The sequence below is a fragment of the Pseudorasbora parva genome, chromosome 9 (genome assembly GCF_024679245.1).
Source record: "Pseudorasbora parva isolate DD20220531a chromosome 9, ASM2467924v1, whole genome shotgun sequence".
In the NCBI taxonomy this organism is placed as follows: domain Eukaryota; kingdom Metazoa; phylum Chordata; class Actinopteri; order Cypriniformes; family Gobionidae; genus Pseudorasbora; species Pseudorasbora parva.
In genome coordinates this window covers 45,392,247-45,408,265 of record NC_090180.1, presented here as the reverse complement: position 1 = coordinate 45,408,265, position 16,019 = coordinate 45,392,247, and the positions used below count along the sequence as shown (strand labels likewise).

General features: G+C 34.9%; 1 protein-coding gene across 2 annotated transcripts in view; it reads left to right on the top strand.

The window, feature by feature from the left end:
• LOC137089264 (potassium/sodium hyperpolarization-activated cyclic nucleotide-gated channel 2-like) overlaps nucleotides 1-16,019 on the top strand; it is a 74,196-nt gene that overhangs the window by 8,579 nt on the left and 49,598 nt on the right. For both annotated transcript variants that reach the window (XM_067452800.1, XM_067452801.1), the window contains one exon: nucleotides 11,361-11,522. In XM_067452800.1, the coding sequence (XP_067308901.1) occupies nucleotides 11,361-11,522 (162 nt within the window). The remainder of the gene's footprint in view (nucleotides 1-11,360; nucleotides 11,523-16,019) is intronic.

The window sequence follows — 16,019 nt, the reverse complement described above, 5'->3', positions numbered from 1 at the left end:
TCCAGCAGGATAATGCACCATGTCACAAAGCTCAAATCATTTCAGATTGGTTTCTTGAACATGACAATGAGTTCACTGAACTAAAATGGCCCCCACAGTCACCAGATCTCAACCCAATAGAGCATCTTTGGGATGTGGTGGAACGGGAGCTTCGTGCCCTGGATGTGCATCCCACAAATCTCCATCAACTGCAAGATGCTATCCTATCAATATGGGCCAACATTTCTAAAGAATGCTTTCAGCACCTTGTTGAATCAATGCCACGTAGAATTAAGGCAGTTCTGAAGGCGAAAGAGGGTCAAACACAGTATTAGTTGTGTTCCTAATAATCCTTTAGGTGAGTGTATATCATACCTGTTAATTGTGAAAGCCAATTTCGAGCACACACACACAAATATTTCATGCTTTGGTGAATTATATTTTACATAAAATGACGTCATAATTATGACTTAAAAAGGTTAGTCATACCTATGACATAAAATGAAAATATGACGTCAAAAAGTTAAAATGTATAAAAAAAATTCATTTATTAAAAAAGTCATAATGGTGACAAAAAGACCAAATTGATATAAAAAGTGAAAATTAAATTCGAAATTATGACAAGTTATCATTATGACATAAAGTTGGATTCGAGATAAAAGGGCATAATTATGACAGTAAAAATATAAGAAAAGTCATAACTATGACATAGAATATAAAAATGATGACACAAAATGTTAAAATTTAGATCATAATTAGACAAAGCCAAAATGATAATGTCAAACTTATGATATAAAAAAGATTTTATGAAATATGTCAAAATTATGACATAAAAGTTACAATTAAGGTAAGACATCATAATGATAACAGTAAAAGTTATATGAAATAGAATGTAAAAATTATGACACAAATTAAAATTGAGATAAAAAGTCATAATGATAAAGCCAAAATGATGACATCAAAAGAAATTATGAAATAAAAAGTTGAAATTCAGATGAAAAGTCAGATGAAAGAAGATGAAAAAAGTTATGTATACTATGATATTAAAAATTATGACAATTTGAAATTAAGATTTTATATAATGTCATAATTGTGACAGTGAAAGTGATTCAAAATGGAGATAAAAGTAAAATTTTTGATACAGAAAATAGAAATTATGACATTGGTTAAAATTGAGATGAAAAGTCAAAATTATAACAAGTTGGAATGAGGACAGAAGTCCAAATTATGGCATAAAGGGTCAAAATAATGACATGAAGTCAAAATTTTGACCATTGTAATTATGATTTTTTTGTCAATTATAACTTATTGTTTCCTTTTTATTGTACAATTTTGTTGTTATGTGGGGAAAATGGGTTTCCATAATTAAATATAAAATCTTGATAAGCCTTCAAATGAATTTACGCCCGATTCACACTGGTGTGTAACAGAAACGCATACAGGCATAAACCGCTTGAAGTCTGCATGAAATATATGAACATGAGTGTCAGGGAAAGTGGACGGTTATTCTTCTGGTTGACAATAATGGACTGCAGATGTTTAGACATACTTATTGGAAATAGAGGAAAAATGAAGGCTGCAGATATGTGCCAATCCCAGTTGGCAAAGTTGAACTACCGAGTCTACTGAGCCAAAACACTCAGATGTCGCTCTTTTATAACTCAGGAGTTTTAATAGACTTTTCAGTTAAAGGGGCCACTCACGGTTTTTAATCATAAATGTTTGTGACAGCAGTGTATGTACACAACATCCTATAGTGGTAAAAATCCACCCACTGCTTGTTTGATATCCCCCTTCTCCTGTTTTGTTGTTGCTGGAGTATCTGAGACACAAGCTGTAAAGGGCAGCTCATTTGCATTTAAAGGCACACACACGAAAACAGCGTGTTTTTGCTTCCAACCAAAAAGAGGTTTGGATTTTGGCCATGGTATAGTAAATGATCTGTTGGGTGTTTTAAGTTGAAACTTTACAGGCAGATTCTGGAGACACCTAAGACTTATATGACATTAAAAGGGAGCTTAATTGGTCTCTTTTAAGTTTTGTTTAAGTAGAATATTGAGACATACATCCTAGTGTAACGGTTGATGCATACATTTCCGTTCTGATTTCTGTGCTACGGCTGCAGACCCCGGCAGAGAGCAGATGGGGACTTTAACACTGATTAATTGATCTCAAACGTGTTGACTGTTGTCTTGTCAATGTCCTGACAGGCTCAAGCGGAGATCTGATGATGAAGCCACACTTTTGTCTGTAATTAAAGCGCAGTGTCAAAACCTCTGTCAGTCAGTGAGGCTGTGAAACACTGTGAATGAATTGGGCTCATGACTGGACGTCACACACTGTAAGGAAAATATGGCGATGCATTTCATTTCTGCATGATTTTGCTGACAGTATACAAGATATCAGTAAGATAAGATATCAGTAGCAAAAAATCCCTTTGAGTTAGTACGGTAGGTTTGATTTATTTTTTGTTTGGTGAATTGATTTTTGATTCAATGAATTGTTTGTGTCATCACTCACAAAATAAATGAATACTCTAATTCAGGAAGGATGCATTAATCAAATGTGACAGTAAAGACATTTATCATATATTTCAAATAAAACACTCGTCTTTTGAGCTTTTCTGTTCATCAAAAAATCCTGAAAAAAACTGTATACCTAATGGTTCCCACAAAAATATTCATCAGAAAAACTGTTTTCAACACCAGTAATAATCATAAATATTTCTTGAGCATTAAATCATTATGTTAATTTCTGAAGGATCATGTGACACTGAAGACTGGAGTAATGATGCTGAAAATTCAGCTTTGATTCCAGCAGAGGAATAAATGACATTTAAAATATATATTTTTATATATATTTATATATATATTTATTTATATATTTATATATATTTCAAATAGAAAACAGTTATTTTAAATTGCAATAATATTTAATATTGTAATAATTGTAATCAAATAAATGCAGCCTTGGTGAGCAGAGGAGACATTTCTTTCAAAAACATAAACCAAATCTTATGACCCCAAATTGTGAATGGTAATGTATGAAGGAAAACGCATTGTTACTGTGTTAAAGCTGTCACTCTTACAAGGAGAGAAAATAAAGACTTTATTTAAATTAATTTGTTTCAAGACAAATAGTTGCCCATAATTAACACTGACTGCTCGGTGCCACTTAAATCCCTTAATAATTATCTTAATTAACACGTATTATGCGTTCAGTGTGATAAGCAGCTACCCATTTAAAAACAAAAAGACAGTAAGGTTATTTTGCTTTGGGGCATTTCAGATTACCACTGTGAGTTTAAACGGTCCCAGTGGTAAAGCGTCGTATTTGACTTGGGGAAAATAGTTTGTTCATTAAACACACGTAAGGCTTTCAAACTCCTGTTGTTCATCAATAACTCTTGATCCCTCCAGATCGGACAGAATAACCTCCAGATCTACAGCACTTAAGCACGATAGCCATCTTTTATCAATTAAGATGCTGCGGGTGGATCGGGTGGGCCGGCGGTGCAGTCAAGGGTGGCTACTTTGCATAATTATGAGGTTGTGATTGGTAATTTGTCTGCAGTGTGCAGTTAGACCAATGCTGTACAGATATCAGCCTTGTTAACTTTCTGTTCAGCTCCTGTAGGAAAGCGCAGTAAAGGTGAGATGCAGTGTTTTCAGGAAAAACAAGTGTTTTTGCACCCATGACACGCACTGAAAACTCAATCTACAAACATCAAGCGCTCCGTCCCTTGCTGTAAATGACCTCCTCTTAGAAAACCAGTTATCTAGATAGTTTAGCTTTGTTTCAAAGTACAAATGTTTCCTTTTCCCGAAATCACAACAAACAGTGCTCATTACCGTAACCTTGAGTTTCATTATCGGTTCCTCGGACCAATGTTTTGGTTTCTAGATGGTTTTCTAAAGGAATAGACTATAAAAAAATATTATTTGTAAAAGAAAGTAAAGGGGTGCTATTATGGCCCTTTTTACAAGATGTAATATAAGTCTCCAGTGCCCCCAGAATGTGCCTGTGAAGCTATACCCCACAGATCATGTTTTGCCCATTTTGAGTGGAAGGAAAAACATGCCGTTTTCATGCATGTATCTTTAAATGCAAATGAGCTGCTGGTCTCTGCCCTGCTGTCCACAAGAGGGCGGAGCCTGTACTGCTCATGACTTGGATAATATTCTTTATGAAAGCAGTTCTTATATGAAAGTGTATTATCTGCACATTTTAAAGCCATATAAGTCTAAACTTCTGAAATATGGTTTTCTGAGCACACACACCCAGAGCACGCACACATAATACTTTAACTGTCAAATACACACAAGTTTATGTCAAAAACACAAAGGTCACATAAACAGTCAGTTATGTCTATGAACATAAACAGCAAGTAAAGAAATCACATGTGTATGTTAGATCTGTGCATTATTAAAGTGAAATATACAGTATCTACTGCTATATCTGCTGTTAAAGGTGCACTATGTAGTATTTTTGCAGTAAAATATCCAAAAACCACTAGGCCGGTGTTATATATTTTGTTCAGTTGAGTACTCGGTTTTATTTGGCAGAAGCACTTTACTCTTAGCAGTGTGAACATGTCACAGCAGCGCCGAGCGAACGCACAGAGGAACGTCATAACATCATTTTAAACACACTTAAATGTATCTAATATGATAAACAGAGCTGCTTTACCTTATAATCATAACCGGAAATGCGGAAGTGCACGCGCCTGGCGACTGTGTCCCGTCCCGTCATAATAAAAGTCCCGCTGCACGCGAGGCGGGTATTTGTGTAACAATCGCTCCATCAGCTGTGCTCAGCTCCACAACACTCGGTCCTGCTCTGCTTTACACTACAGTAACGTTAATAACCGCATTCATGAACATGATTTCTGCCTGAGTCCTATTTTCCACCGGCTGTGAGGTGAAGACCAAATGTCCCAAGATACTGCGCTCACACTTGGCGTCATCAAACTACGCCTTTGTTTGGAATAGGCGCCCTCCAGTGGACGGAAAGTTGCATAGTGCACCATTAATATAAATCAAACAGTAAATAAAAAACAAAAATCACTCACAACTCTTGATTGAATAACTTTAGTAGCTTTATTAATACATTTTTAAATGCTGCTGTTAAATGCTCTGGCGAGGAGATAAACACTGCGGACTGCATACAGCTCACTAAGGGGCGGAGTCTATGCTAATAGGGCGGAGTCCGTCAATAGACGTGGGCGGGGCCTGAGCATATGTGGCGTCACAAAAGCTAGAATCTGCAAATGGCTTGATCTGAGACACTGCTTATGATTTATGGGGATTAAAAAAAAGAGGTGTAGGTGGATTTTACCATTATAGCGTAGTTGTGTACACACACTGTCAACACACATTTATGTTCAAACACCATGTAAAACTGGATTGTGCATAATAGGTCCCCTTTAAAAAGATTCTGCTATGGTATCAAGTTGAAGTATGTAGTGAGTAAACATTTATTGTTTTTTTCTTAGTATATTTTTTTTGCCATCTCAGCTACTTGTAAACAGACTCTTATGATATTATGATATTAGACATCTGATTCATGGTCACGCTGCACAGCCTCTGGTGTTATTGTATTATCTTTATGATTATGTGTTCTGAGAGCTGTTTTTATTCACCTGGAAGAGCCAGTTAATACATTGTGATTTTCGAGTCAGATAAGTTCAAACAGAAAAATGATGGCTGTTGCATCCATAAGCATTAAGAATCGATTTCTCGTTATGCCAAACCAACCAAAGACACTCTGTGCAGGTGAAGAAGGTAAACAAAGACACTTAATGGCTTCATATTACAGTATGATAAAATGAAAGAAGAAAAGCAACTTGATCTGTCCACTTAGACAGGAAGAGGCGACCAACTGCAGTTTGTTTTGCTGTTAGATGCATGTAGCTGTGAAATGGATGATATCACAATAAGAGACTGGTGTTAAAACATTTGGTCTGTGAAATGTTTTATAGAAACATGAGCACTTAAAAAATGGTAGACAATGTGTGCAGAGTCTCTGTCTGTCCTGAAGTAAATGAGCAGAATATTTCACAGACGAAAAAAATCGTACTGACGAAAATCAAAAAGACGAAAAGATGCTGCATTTATTAGGTCATAAAATACAGTAAAAACAGTAATATTGTCAAAAAATGTTACAATGTACAACAACTGTTTTCTATTTTAATATAATAATATACTTTATTCCAGTGATACAAAGCTGAATTTTCAGCATCAATACTGAGCTGGGCTCACATGTTTTTATAACAAAAAATGAAAGAATTATGCATAAAGTGACCGAAACATCAATGAATGTTTTAACTTTTTTTATTTAATTTATTTTGTTGCTTTATCAACCAGCCATAATAGAAGCCGTCACTCTTACAAGGAGTGAAAATAAAGCCTTTTGTAGCTCAACCAGTAGAGCATGGCGCTAGCAATGCCAAGGTCATGGGTTCGGTTCCCAGGGAAAGCAAGAAATGACACTAATGTAAAATGTGTACCTTGAATGCAATGTAAGTCGGTTTGGATAAAAGCGTCTGCCAAATGTAAATGTAAAGATCTCAACCTATAAATTAGTTTGTTCTATTTAAATGTCAAAATTGAAATGAATAAGCCTCACACTAAATAAAAGAAGCAAATTCATACCTGTACAGTAGAGGGCACAGTAAAAATAAACTAAAATGAGATATTTATCTAAATATCATTGTCACCTCAAATGTTGTGGGCGGGGCTAAATTCGGCTGGCATCCAGGCTATCAATAACCATCATGTTTACACACAATGCATCTGCACTTACTCACTTGTTACATATTTGAAAAAGTAACACATATTTTGTTGTAAATTTGAAAGTAATGTATTACTAATTATAAAAAAAAAAAGAGTAAATGTAGTGAAACAGGTCATCTGAGCTGGTGTGAGTGTGTGGAGACGAGGCTAATTTGCATATTCATGAGTCCATGTATACTAAATGTAGCAAGTGTGGAGTTATATAAGGCACAAAGAAATTATTTTCACAGGAAACATTTTTTTAATTGAGTTATTTTGATAAAATATTAATATGACTGACTACAGGAGGACTTCTGTAATCTGGCCCCAACCTTTTGAACGGTGGTGTAACAAAGCAGGATATGATTGTTGGTGTAGGCTTGGGCGGTATCCAAATTTTGATACCGTCAAACCTCCTCCCTATTTTACCTCGGTATACGGTATTACCGTGAATAATTAAAACATTATGATGTAAGGCTCAGACAGCGTCAACAAACTGTTGGCTTATATATATATATATGTATATTATATATATATATATATATATATATATATATATATATATATATATATATAGATAGGCCTATATTTTTTTTTTATTTTTTACATTTGAGCCCCTGCCCCTGAGAAACTCTCTGCACGTTTTATGCTTACTGTTATGAGACAATTGTCAGACAATTGACATTTTTTTTTGTGAGTCCCATGTCCACTTGATTTTTGTGGAGTTCATGCTTATTGCTTACATTGCCAGCTGTGTGACAAAAGGCAAAAGGCAATATTACAGCATAGTCCGAGGGTGCGCTCGGTTTTTCATCCACGCAGCAGTGAGTGGATGGTGGTTTCGGATATGCGCCCTTAGGTTCAAGGTATTTCCATCTCTCGCGGTCATCTTTTTGTTGCACAATTTGCAAATTGCCTCGTCTGTATTTACCGTCAAAACCCAAAATACTTCCAAACTGCAGAAGTTGTGTTCTTTTTCGAGACCGAATAACTCAGTGCCCGACTCGCCGTCTTTTCCCCTCTCTCTCTCTCTCTCTCTCTCTCTCTCTCTCTCTCTCTCATCCACGCTGTCACAACAACGCATACACATATTTAGGCATTTAATAAATAAATAGTATTTAATATGTAAATAGTTTAATTAGTTCAACTTATTAAATATTTATTAATTAATTGTTGATCAGCAATATGTAAGTTGATCTGTTTTTTTTTTTTTGACGGTTTGACGGTATTGAAACTGATACCGTTGCTATTTTTAGATCCCGCGGTATACCATTTTACCGTATTACCGCCCAAGCCTATGTTGGTGTCTAGTTTAGTTGATGCATTGAAGGACTTTACTGTATCCTGCTCTACAGGAAGTAGAAGCTCCAGCAAATCTCCTCATGGAAACCAGATACGGCATCCAAATGGGAGCGAATCTCTTAGTCAGCGTTTGCACTGGAAAATTAACCAAAATTTGGTTATACGGAAGACGAATGAACAAATCACACGATTCCCTTACTTTATGATATTTCTTTTTATTCAGATTAATGTCTTGTGATCAAATATCTTAAAATAGCGAATGGTGTTTTGAGTAATGTGGTTTATGGAGGCGTATGTTGAGTTGAGCCGGTGTCCGTGAGGCGTGTGTGAGGTGTCCCGCTGTGCAGTTGTACACTGACTGATGGGCTGCTTTGAGCAGGAACAAATGTCCACTGTCTGATGGTTATTTGATGTGGAAGTGGATGTTGGATGTGGCTCATTAATCAAGTTGGGATTTCAGGGCCTGAGTCAATGTTTCTTCAGCGAGCAGGTCAATAGAGAAGCCTTCTGAATGGATCCAGGAGCGCGTTTGTGTTGTCTGGTAGATTCTGTCAACATCAGTGTTAGGGAATGTTACTTCTAAGTAATGTGGTATATTATGGTATATTATTCATTTGAAATATGTTATGTGTCATGTTATGATGTGTGTCATGCTATGTGCCGTGTTATGTTATGTTTTTTTGTCATGTGTTGTGTCGTGTATCATGTTATGGTATGTGGGTGTCATGTTATGTTAGGTTTTATGTTGTGTTGTGTTATATGTCATGCTGTGTGCCATGTTTTATTATGTTTTGTGTTGGGGTTTATTTTGTGTTATGTATTGTTATATGTTGTTATTTCATGTTGTTATGTTTTATGTTATGTCATGTTTTGTTTTAAGTTGTGTGTCATGTTTTGTGCCATATAATGATTTATGTTATGTGTTGCATTATGTGTCATGTTGTGTTATGATGTTTTATGTTGTGTGTTATCAAGTTTTATATAGTGTGTCGTGTTATGTGTCATGTCATATGTTATGTTGTGTGTTACATTTTGTACCATGCAATGATTTATGTGTTGTGTTGTTATGTTTTGTTATATGTTCTATGTGTTATGTTATGTTTTTATGTTTTATGTTATGTAGTGCTTTATGTTATGGTAAATGTTGTGTTGTGTTGTGTTGTGTTATGTGTGTTCATATTTTATGTTTTTATACTGCTTTATGTTATGGTAAATGTTATGTTGTATTTGTGATGTGTTGTGATATATATTATGTTATGTTGTGTTATGTTATGTGTGTTCTTATTTTAAGTTGTGTTTTATAGTGCTTTATATTATGGTAAATGTTGTGTTGTGTTATGTGTGTTCATATTTTATGTTTTTATACTCCTTTATGTTATGGTAAATGTTACGTTGTGTTATGTGTGTTCATATTTTATGTTTTTATACTCCTTTATGTTATGGTAAATGTTACGTTGTGTTATGTGTGTTCATATTTTATGTTTTTATACTCCTTTATGTTATGGTAAATGTTACGTTGTATGTGTGTTGTGTTGTGATATGTTATGTTATGTTGTGTTATGTTGTGTTGTTGTGTTGTGTTATGTCATGTACACATTGCGATCTTCTCCAGCAGAACTTTCTTACTTGTAATGGTGAACTAATTTCCAAAATGGTATTACTTGACAATTGTGACCAAAAAGTACAGCAGATTTATCTTGAAGTGAATGTGTAATGTTGAACATGTTGCCTCTGTTTATTTGCTTTGAAATTCTATAGAGAGATGAAAGATGAAAAATATAGATGAAAAATCTGTAATGGAAAACTGTAATGGAGAGAGAGAGAGAGAAAGAGAAAGAATGAGACCGCTGGGTGCATTTGTTCACAAAGGTCTGATTAGCTCCTTGCAAAGTAGCTTACTCTTTTCACTAAGTAAACTCAGGAGGATTCGTGCGTAGCTGCTGCTGGGCTTTAGACAAACCCTCAAGACAACAAAGTGCCAGAATGAAAATCCACTGAACAAATATTATAATAATATTATAATTTTGCACAAAGGAGAAAATATGTGTACGGTAAAATTTTATGATCATTTGTGTCAAGTCAAGGCACTTTATTCATAAAGCACATTTAAAAATATGTACCAAAGTCCTTTACATTAAAATATATAACATTTAAGGTGTTATTTATATTTAAAAATGTATATATATATATATATATATATATATATATATATATATATATATATATATATATATATATATATATATATATATATATATATATATATATATATATATATATATCTATATATATATATATATATAGATATATATATATATATATATATATATATATAGATATATATATATATATATATATATATATATATATATATATATATATATATATTACATATCATATCACATCACACCTAATATATAAACTTTTTTGCTCATCAGTCACTGTGGCTAGTGGTTTACGAGCCATTCAGAATTTTCACTGGCCACAATTCTGACATCGATACCATGGGGAAAAAAACAGCCATATATATATTTATAATATTATCTGATAATTTGTCAGCAGCTTTATTAGGCTGCTGTCACTTTAAGATCTGACGCACAGATCCATTATACTGTAACACATGCGTTTTCTTTCTCAACTCATAAAACAGAACTGACTGTTTTTATGCAAATACTTGACAAAACCTGCATTTTTACATTATTTTGTGTGTGTTTGACTGTTTAAGCGCAATGAATCAGTAAAGTGTTGCGCAATACGTGCATTCCCACAGCAAAATTCAAGCCCTATAACAGCAATAATATTCATCCGGAGCAAATGAAGCGAGTGAGTGGAGGCGGGTTTGTGTGTCACTCGCTATCGGAATGGTGAGAGAGAGAGAAAGAGACGCTGGTATCGTGTTCAGATATGTGTCAAAAAAGCAATATTTTTGACAACACTACATTGCACTTAGTTTATTGATTTCAGATGCTTTTTTAAAAGACTACAATTGAAAAATATTATATATAAAATTCACAAATAAACATTGAATTCAGGAACACTTCACAATAAGGTTCAATTGGTTAAAGTTAATTTATGCATCAGGTATCATACATTCAAAAAAAATTATGTTAATAAATTAGATCTTAGTGTAAAATTAAAAGTGTATCCATTTTTTCCCCCGGTTTCTTAATAGTGAAGTGTGTCATTTCTGTCTCTAGTGGCTCTTAAAGGAATTTAAAAAACACTCCCGAACACTCCCACTTTTTTATTGTATAACTTTTATAGCACAACTTTTGCTAATGCTGTGCTGTGATTGTCCCCTCACAGATCTTCCACATGACGTATGACCTGGCGAGCGCCGTGATGCGGATTATTAACCTGATAGCGATGATGCTGTTGCTGTGCCACTGGGACGGCTGCCTGCAGTTTCTGGTGCCCATGCTGCAAGACTTCCCATCCGACTGCTGGGTCTCCCTCAACAAGATGGTGGTATGTTCTCCTATTTTCAGTTATGAATGCACTTTCATGCATTCATAACTGAATAACATATAACATGAGCTGATAACATCACAGTTTTCTCCAGAGCGGCTGTACAGCCGAATCAAATTCTTGTTGCAGTATTTTCCTGTTTAACACTGTGAAGCTTCATCATTGATTGTAAAAGTGCTATATAAATAAAGCTGACCTGACTTTGACACACATAACAAAAGACGTCTGGAGGCAAGGAATGAGACCGTCTCAGCGTGTGCCACTGTCAGCACCCCGCAATGCTAATATTAAGAAAATTGGTTCACAACACTCACAAAGCGAATATCCGAGTGTGGTAATTGAATTGAATGCAATCGATTTGCAGATATTACCTGATTCTCATCGACCAGCTAAATTAAGGTTCCCAGTTGGTGTCCGTTGGGTTCAGATGTTGTCTGCTACATCTAATAATGTTTAGCTTTTCATGATGAAATTCATCTACTTGATGCACAGGAAGAACACTTGATTTCTCAGAGGTTGTTTTTTAATAGATAACTGTCAAAAGTCATGACAATATATGTTTTCCCACTACTTTAACTCATCAAAATAATTTAACCAATTTCATCTCAAATAAGTTTTATTTATTTTTAATATTTTTGCCTCTGACCCCCATGTGTTTGTGGATCACAACTTGTGCGTTTTTCTATTAAAATCACAATATGTAATTTTTTGCCGCTAGAGGTCGCTTATTCAAAGCAAAGGCGTAGCTTGATGATTCCTTGATTTCGTGGAGCTATTATTCTGCCACAGACGATCGCTTCCGCTTCTTCTGCTCGTGTGTGTGGGGTTACGCAGCACTTTTTTTAATCATATTACATACATTTGAGTGTGTTGAGAGTTGTCATAACGTTACTCTGCGTCCTATGAAATCCGTTTGGCATTATCCACTTATTTGTTGTTTGTCTAGAATTGGTGTGAAATTGTCGCCATTCCTAGTATTTACATCTGAGTAGAGCTCGCGGTTATGGTAAGGGCCGTGACATTTCGCGAACACGCACTAAGCGCTGCCAATCACAATACACTGGACCAGCTAACCAATCACAGCACATTTCGTATTTCAGAAGGAGGGGCTTCATCTAAACGGCACGTCCAAACTAGACTGGGACGAGAAAGCTGCCATAACAATGTAAAATATGTGAAAAATGATTATTTTGAACAATCAAACATGAAAGCATATTCTAGTACAACCAAAACAAGAATTCGCAAAAGTTTTGATTTTTTATTCTGAGATTTTTAAAAAAAAACAGACACAAATGTGTCAGTAATTGTTTTACAGTAAGAGTATACAGTGTTAAAATGAGTTTTGTAAATAAACAGATTTTGTAAATGAAACAAAGACTTAGTCATATTTAATTTAATGTTACTTACCAGTCCTTTGTTGTTATAAGTGAAATGTACTAGCAATTTCTGTAAAAGTATATCCTATTTTTCTCCCCAAGTATAGAGTTATACAATGAATGTGAATCAACTTAGATCATTTGTTGAGACATTGATTGTAGACGTTGGTGTCTTGGCAGATGGTAGTTAAGATCAGGTCTTAAACTCTAGAGGAGACGAGTGTGAGATTATTACTGCAGTTTTTCTGTCAGGACAGGAGAAACATCTCATTGTTCAAGTAAACAAGATATTAAGTAGATCTCATTGATTATTCTCTCCTTTTTCACAGACTGTGAGGAATTGAGTGAATTTTTTTCCAAGTTTAAGAGGGATTTTTTTGTCTTTTTGTCTTGTCATTTAGTTTTCCCCACACTATCTCTAGTTCATAACGTGTCGGCCTATTGAAGTGTGTGATGAAACTGTGAGTAAGAGTGTGTGTTGTTGCTCGGATCTGGGATGTTTTGTGTGGGTGAGATGAGACAGGGTGATGGCAGTGAGATAAAAGTGTGTGTGTGTGTGTAAACGCTCAGGTTTAGAGATGTGCCAAAGCAGCTGTGCTCTTTGTACATCTCTCAAACAGACATGAAAGAACCTGTTTAGAGGGCCAGACACCACACACACACACACACTCACACACCACTAATTAAAAAAACAAACCCAATAAAACTATGTTTATTTATTCGCTCTCATGAGTTGATCTTAAAGGTTCCAGCTTCTTCAAGATCCTGTAAGCGATGTTTGTAATCTTGTTAACTTCTGTCAGACTTCCCCAAACTAGATCAACCCAATCTCTTCAACTAAAAGCCCTCTCTCCAAAATCCCACCCTGCAAAGGCATTGCAGCAAATATAACATCAGCAAACCCGAAGGTGCAAAACGATTGACAACATGTATTAAAGGGTTAGTGACCCAAAAATGAAATTGATGTCATTAACTCCTCCCCCTAATGTCGTTCCACACCGTAAGACCTCCGTTCATCTTCAGACACAGTTTAAGATATTTTAGATTTAGTCAGACAGCGTATCTAAGTGTATGCACACTATACTGTCCATGTCCAGAAATGGAATAAACACATCATCAGAGTAGTCCATATGAGACATCAGTGGGTTAGTGAGACTCTTTTGAGGCGTCGACAATACATTATAGTCTGAAAATAACAAAAACTACGACTTTATTCAGCATTGTCTTCTCTTCCTGGTTTGTGTTCAATCCTCAAATAAAGATTCAAACGGTTATGAATCAGCGTATTGATTTATGATTTGGATCGCGTGTCAAACTGCTGAAATCACGTGACATTGGCGATCTGAATCATGAATCAATACGCTGAATCATAACCGTTTGAATCTTTATTTGAGGTTTGAAAACAAACGCGGAAGAGAAGACAATGCTGAATAAAGTCGTAGTTTTTGTGATTTTGGGACCCAAATGTACTTTGGATGCTTCAAGAGACTCTAATTAACCCACTGATGTCTCATATGGACTACTCTGATGATGTTTTTCTTCCCTTTCTGGACATGGACAGTATAGTGTGCATACACTTGCATTCGCTCTCGGACTAAATCTAAAATATCTTAAACTGTGTTCTGAAGATGAACGGAGGTCTTACGGGTGTGGAACGACATTAGGGTGAGGAGTTAATGACATCAATTTCATTTTTTGGTACTAACCCTTTTCAACTAACCCTTTAAGTATTAAGTTATTTCTTAGGACACATTTCAGTTATCTGTCAAGTATGGAAGCTTGTTCCTACCAGGGAATACAAATAGAAAAGGTGATTGTGATTTTTATCTCACAATTTTCTCAGAATTGCAAATTTATATCTCGCAATTCAGACTTTATAACTTCAATTGAGAGTTTATATCTTTCAAGAATATAAGTCAGAATGGTGAGATATAAATGTGCAGTTCTGACATTATAACGCGCAATTGTGAAAATATAATTCTTATAATTCAGACTTTTTTTCTCTCGCAATTGCAAGTTTATATCTCACAGTTATGACTTCATAATTTGCAATTGGGAATTTATATCTTTGAATTCTGTCTTTTTTTCTCGCAAATGAGAGTTTGTCTTTCAACTCTAAAAAAAAGAGTTAAAGCTGTAAGATATAAATTGGCAGTTCTGATTTTTTCCCCCCACAATTGCAGATTTATATTTTATATCTAAGAAAAAGTCAGAATTGTGAAATTGCAAATCAGACCTTTTCCCGCCTGCAATTTTTTGTTTATATTTCACAGTTTTGACTTTATATCTCACAATTGTAAAATAATAATTCCATTCTGACTTATTTCTTGCAATTGCGAGTTTATATTTTCCAATTCTAAGAAAAAAGTCAATATTGTGAGATATAATTTCACAATTCTGACTCTTTTGCAATTGCCAATTTATCTCTTTCACTTTAAATAAAGAAAGTCTTTTTTTCTTGCAATTGCGAGTTTGTCTCGCAGTTCCGACTTTATAACTCACAATTGCGTGTTTATATCTTAATTCTGATAAGAAATAAACCCACAATTGTAAGAAAAAAATCACAGAATGTGAAATAAAGTCATATTATGGATGGTATTTAAAAACTCTCATACAACAGCTTTAAAGTCATCTTTAAATGATTATATTGTTGTTTTACTTGCTTCCGTAGTATGACATGTTTCTGAATAAAACAGGATATTTAATATAATTTATTTATCATTTTTCGCTGTTGTCGTCATGTCCTGTTTTCAGCTCTTCTCCTACATCTGCCTGTCATATTGGCCTAGAGAAAATCCTTTGTCTTTGCATGAATCTTTCACAAGAAAGCTACCTTTCCTTTTTGGCATAAGGGAGTAAAGAAGTGTATAAATGCTGTGTATAAAGGAAGTGTATAAAGGTTTTAAATGCACGCTGACTTTAAGAACACGTATATTGACGTTTTATAGTGATGTGATGCTGACATGAGTTGGTTTGTGAGGCGATCGGTGTTGTTTTAGCTCCGTCTCTGTGGATACAGAAGGTTTGTGATGATGTCACATGTGACATTAAGGTCGCCGTCCCTCTGGAGATCAGGGAAGAGGGAAAGATAGAGAGAATGTGAGATGGCAGTAAGGGCAGA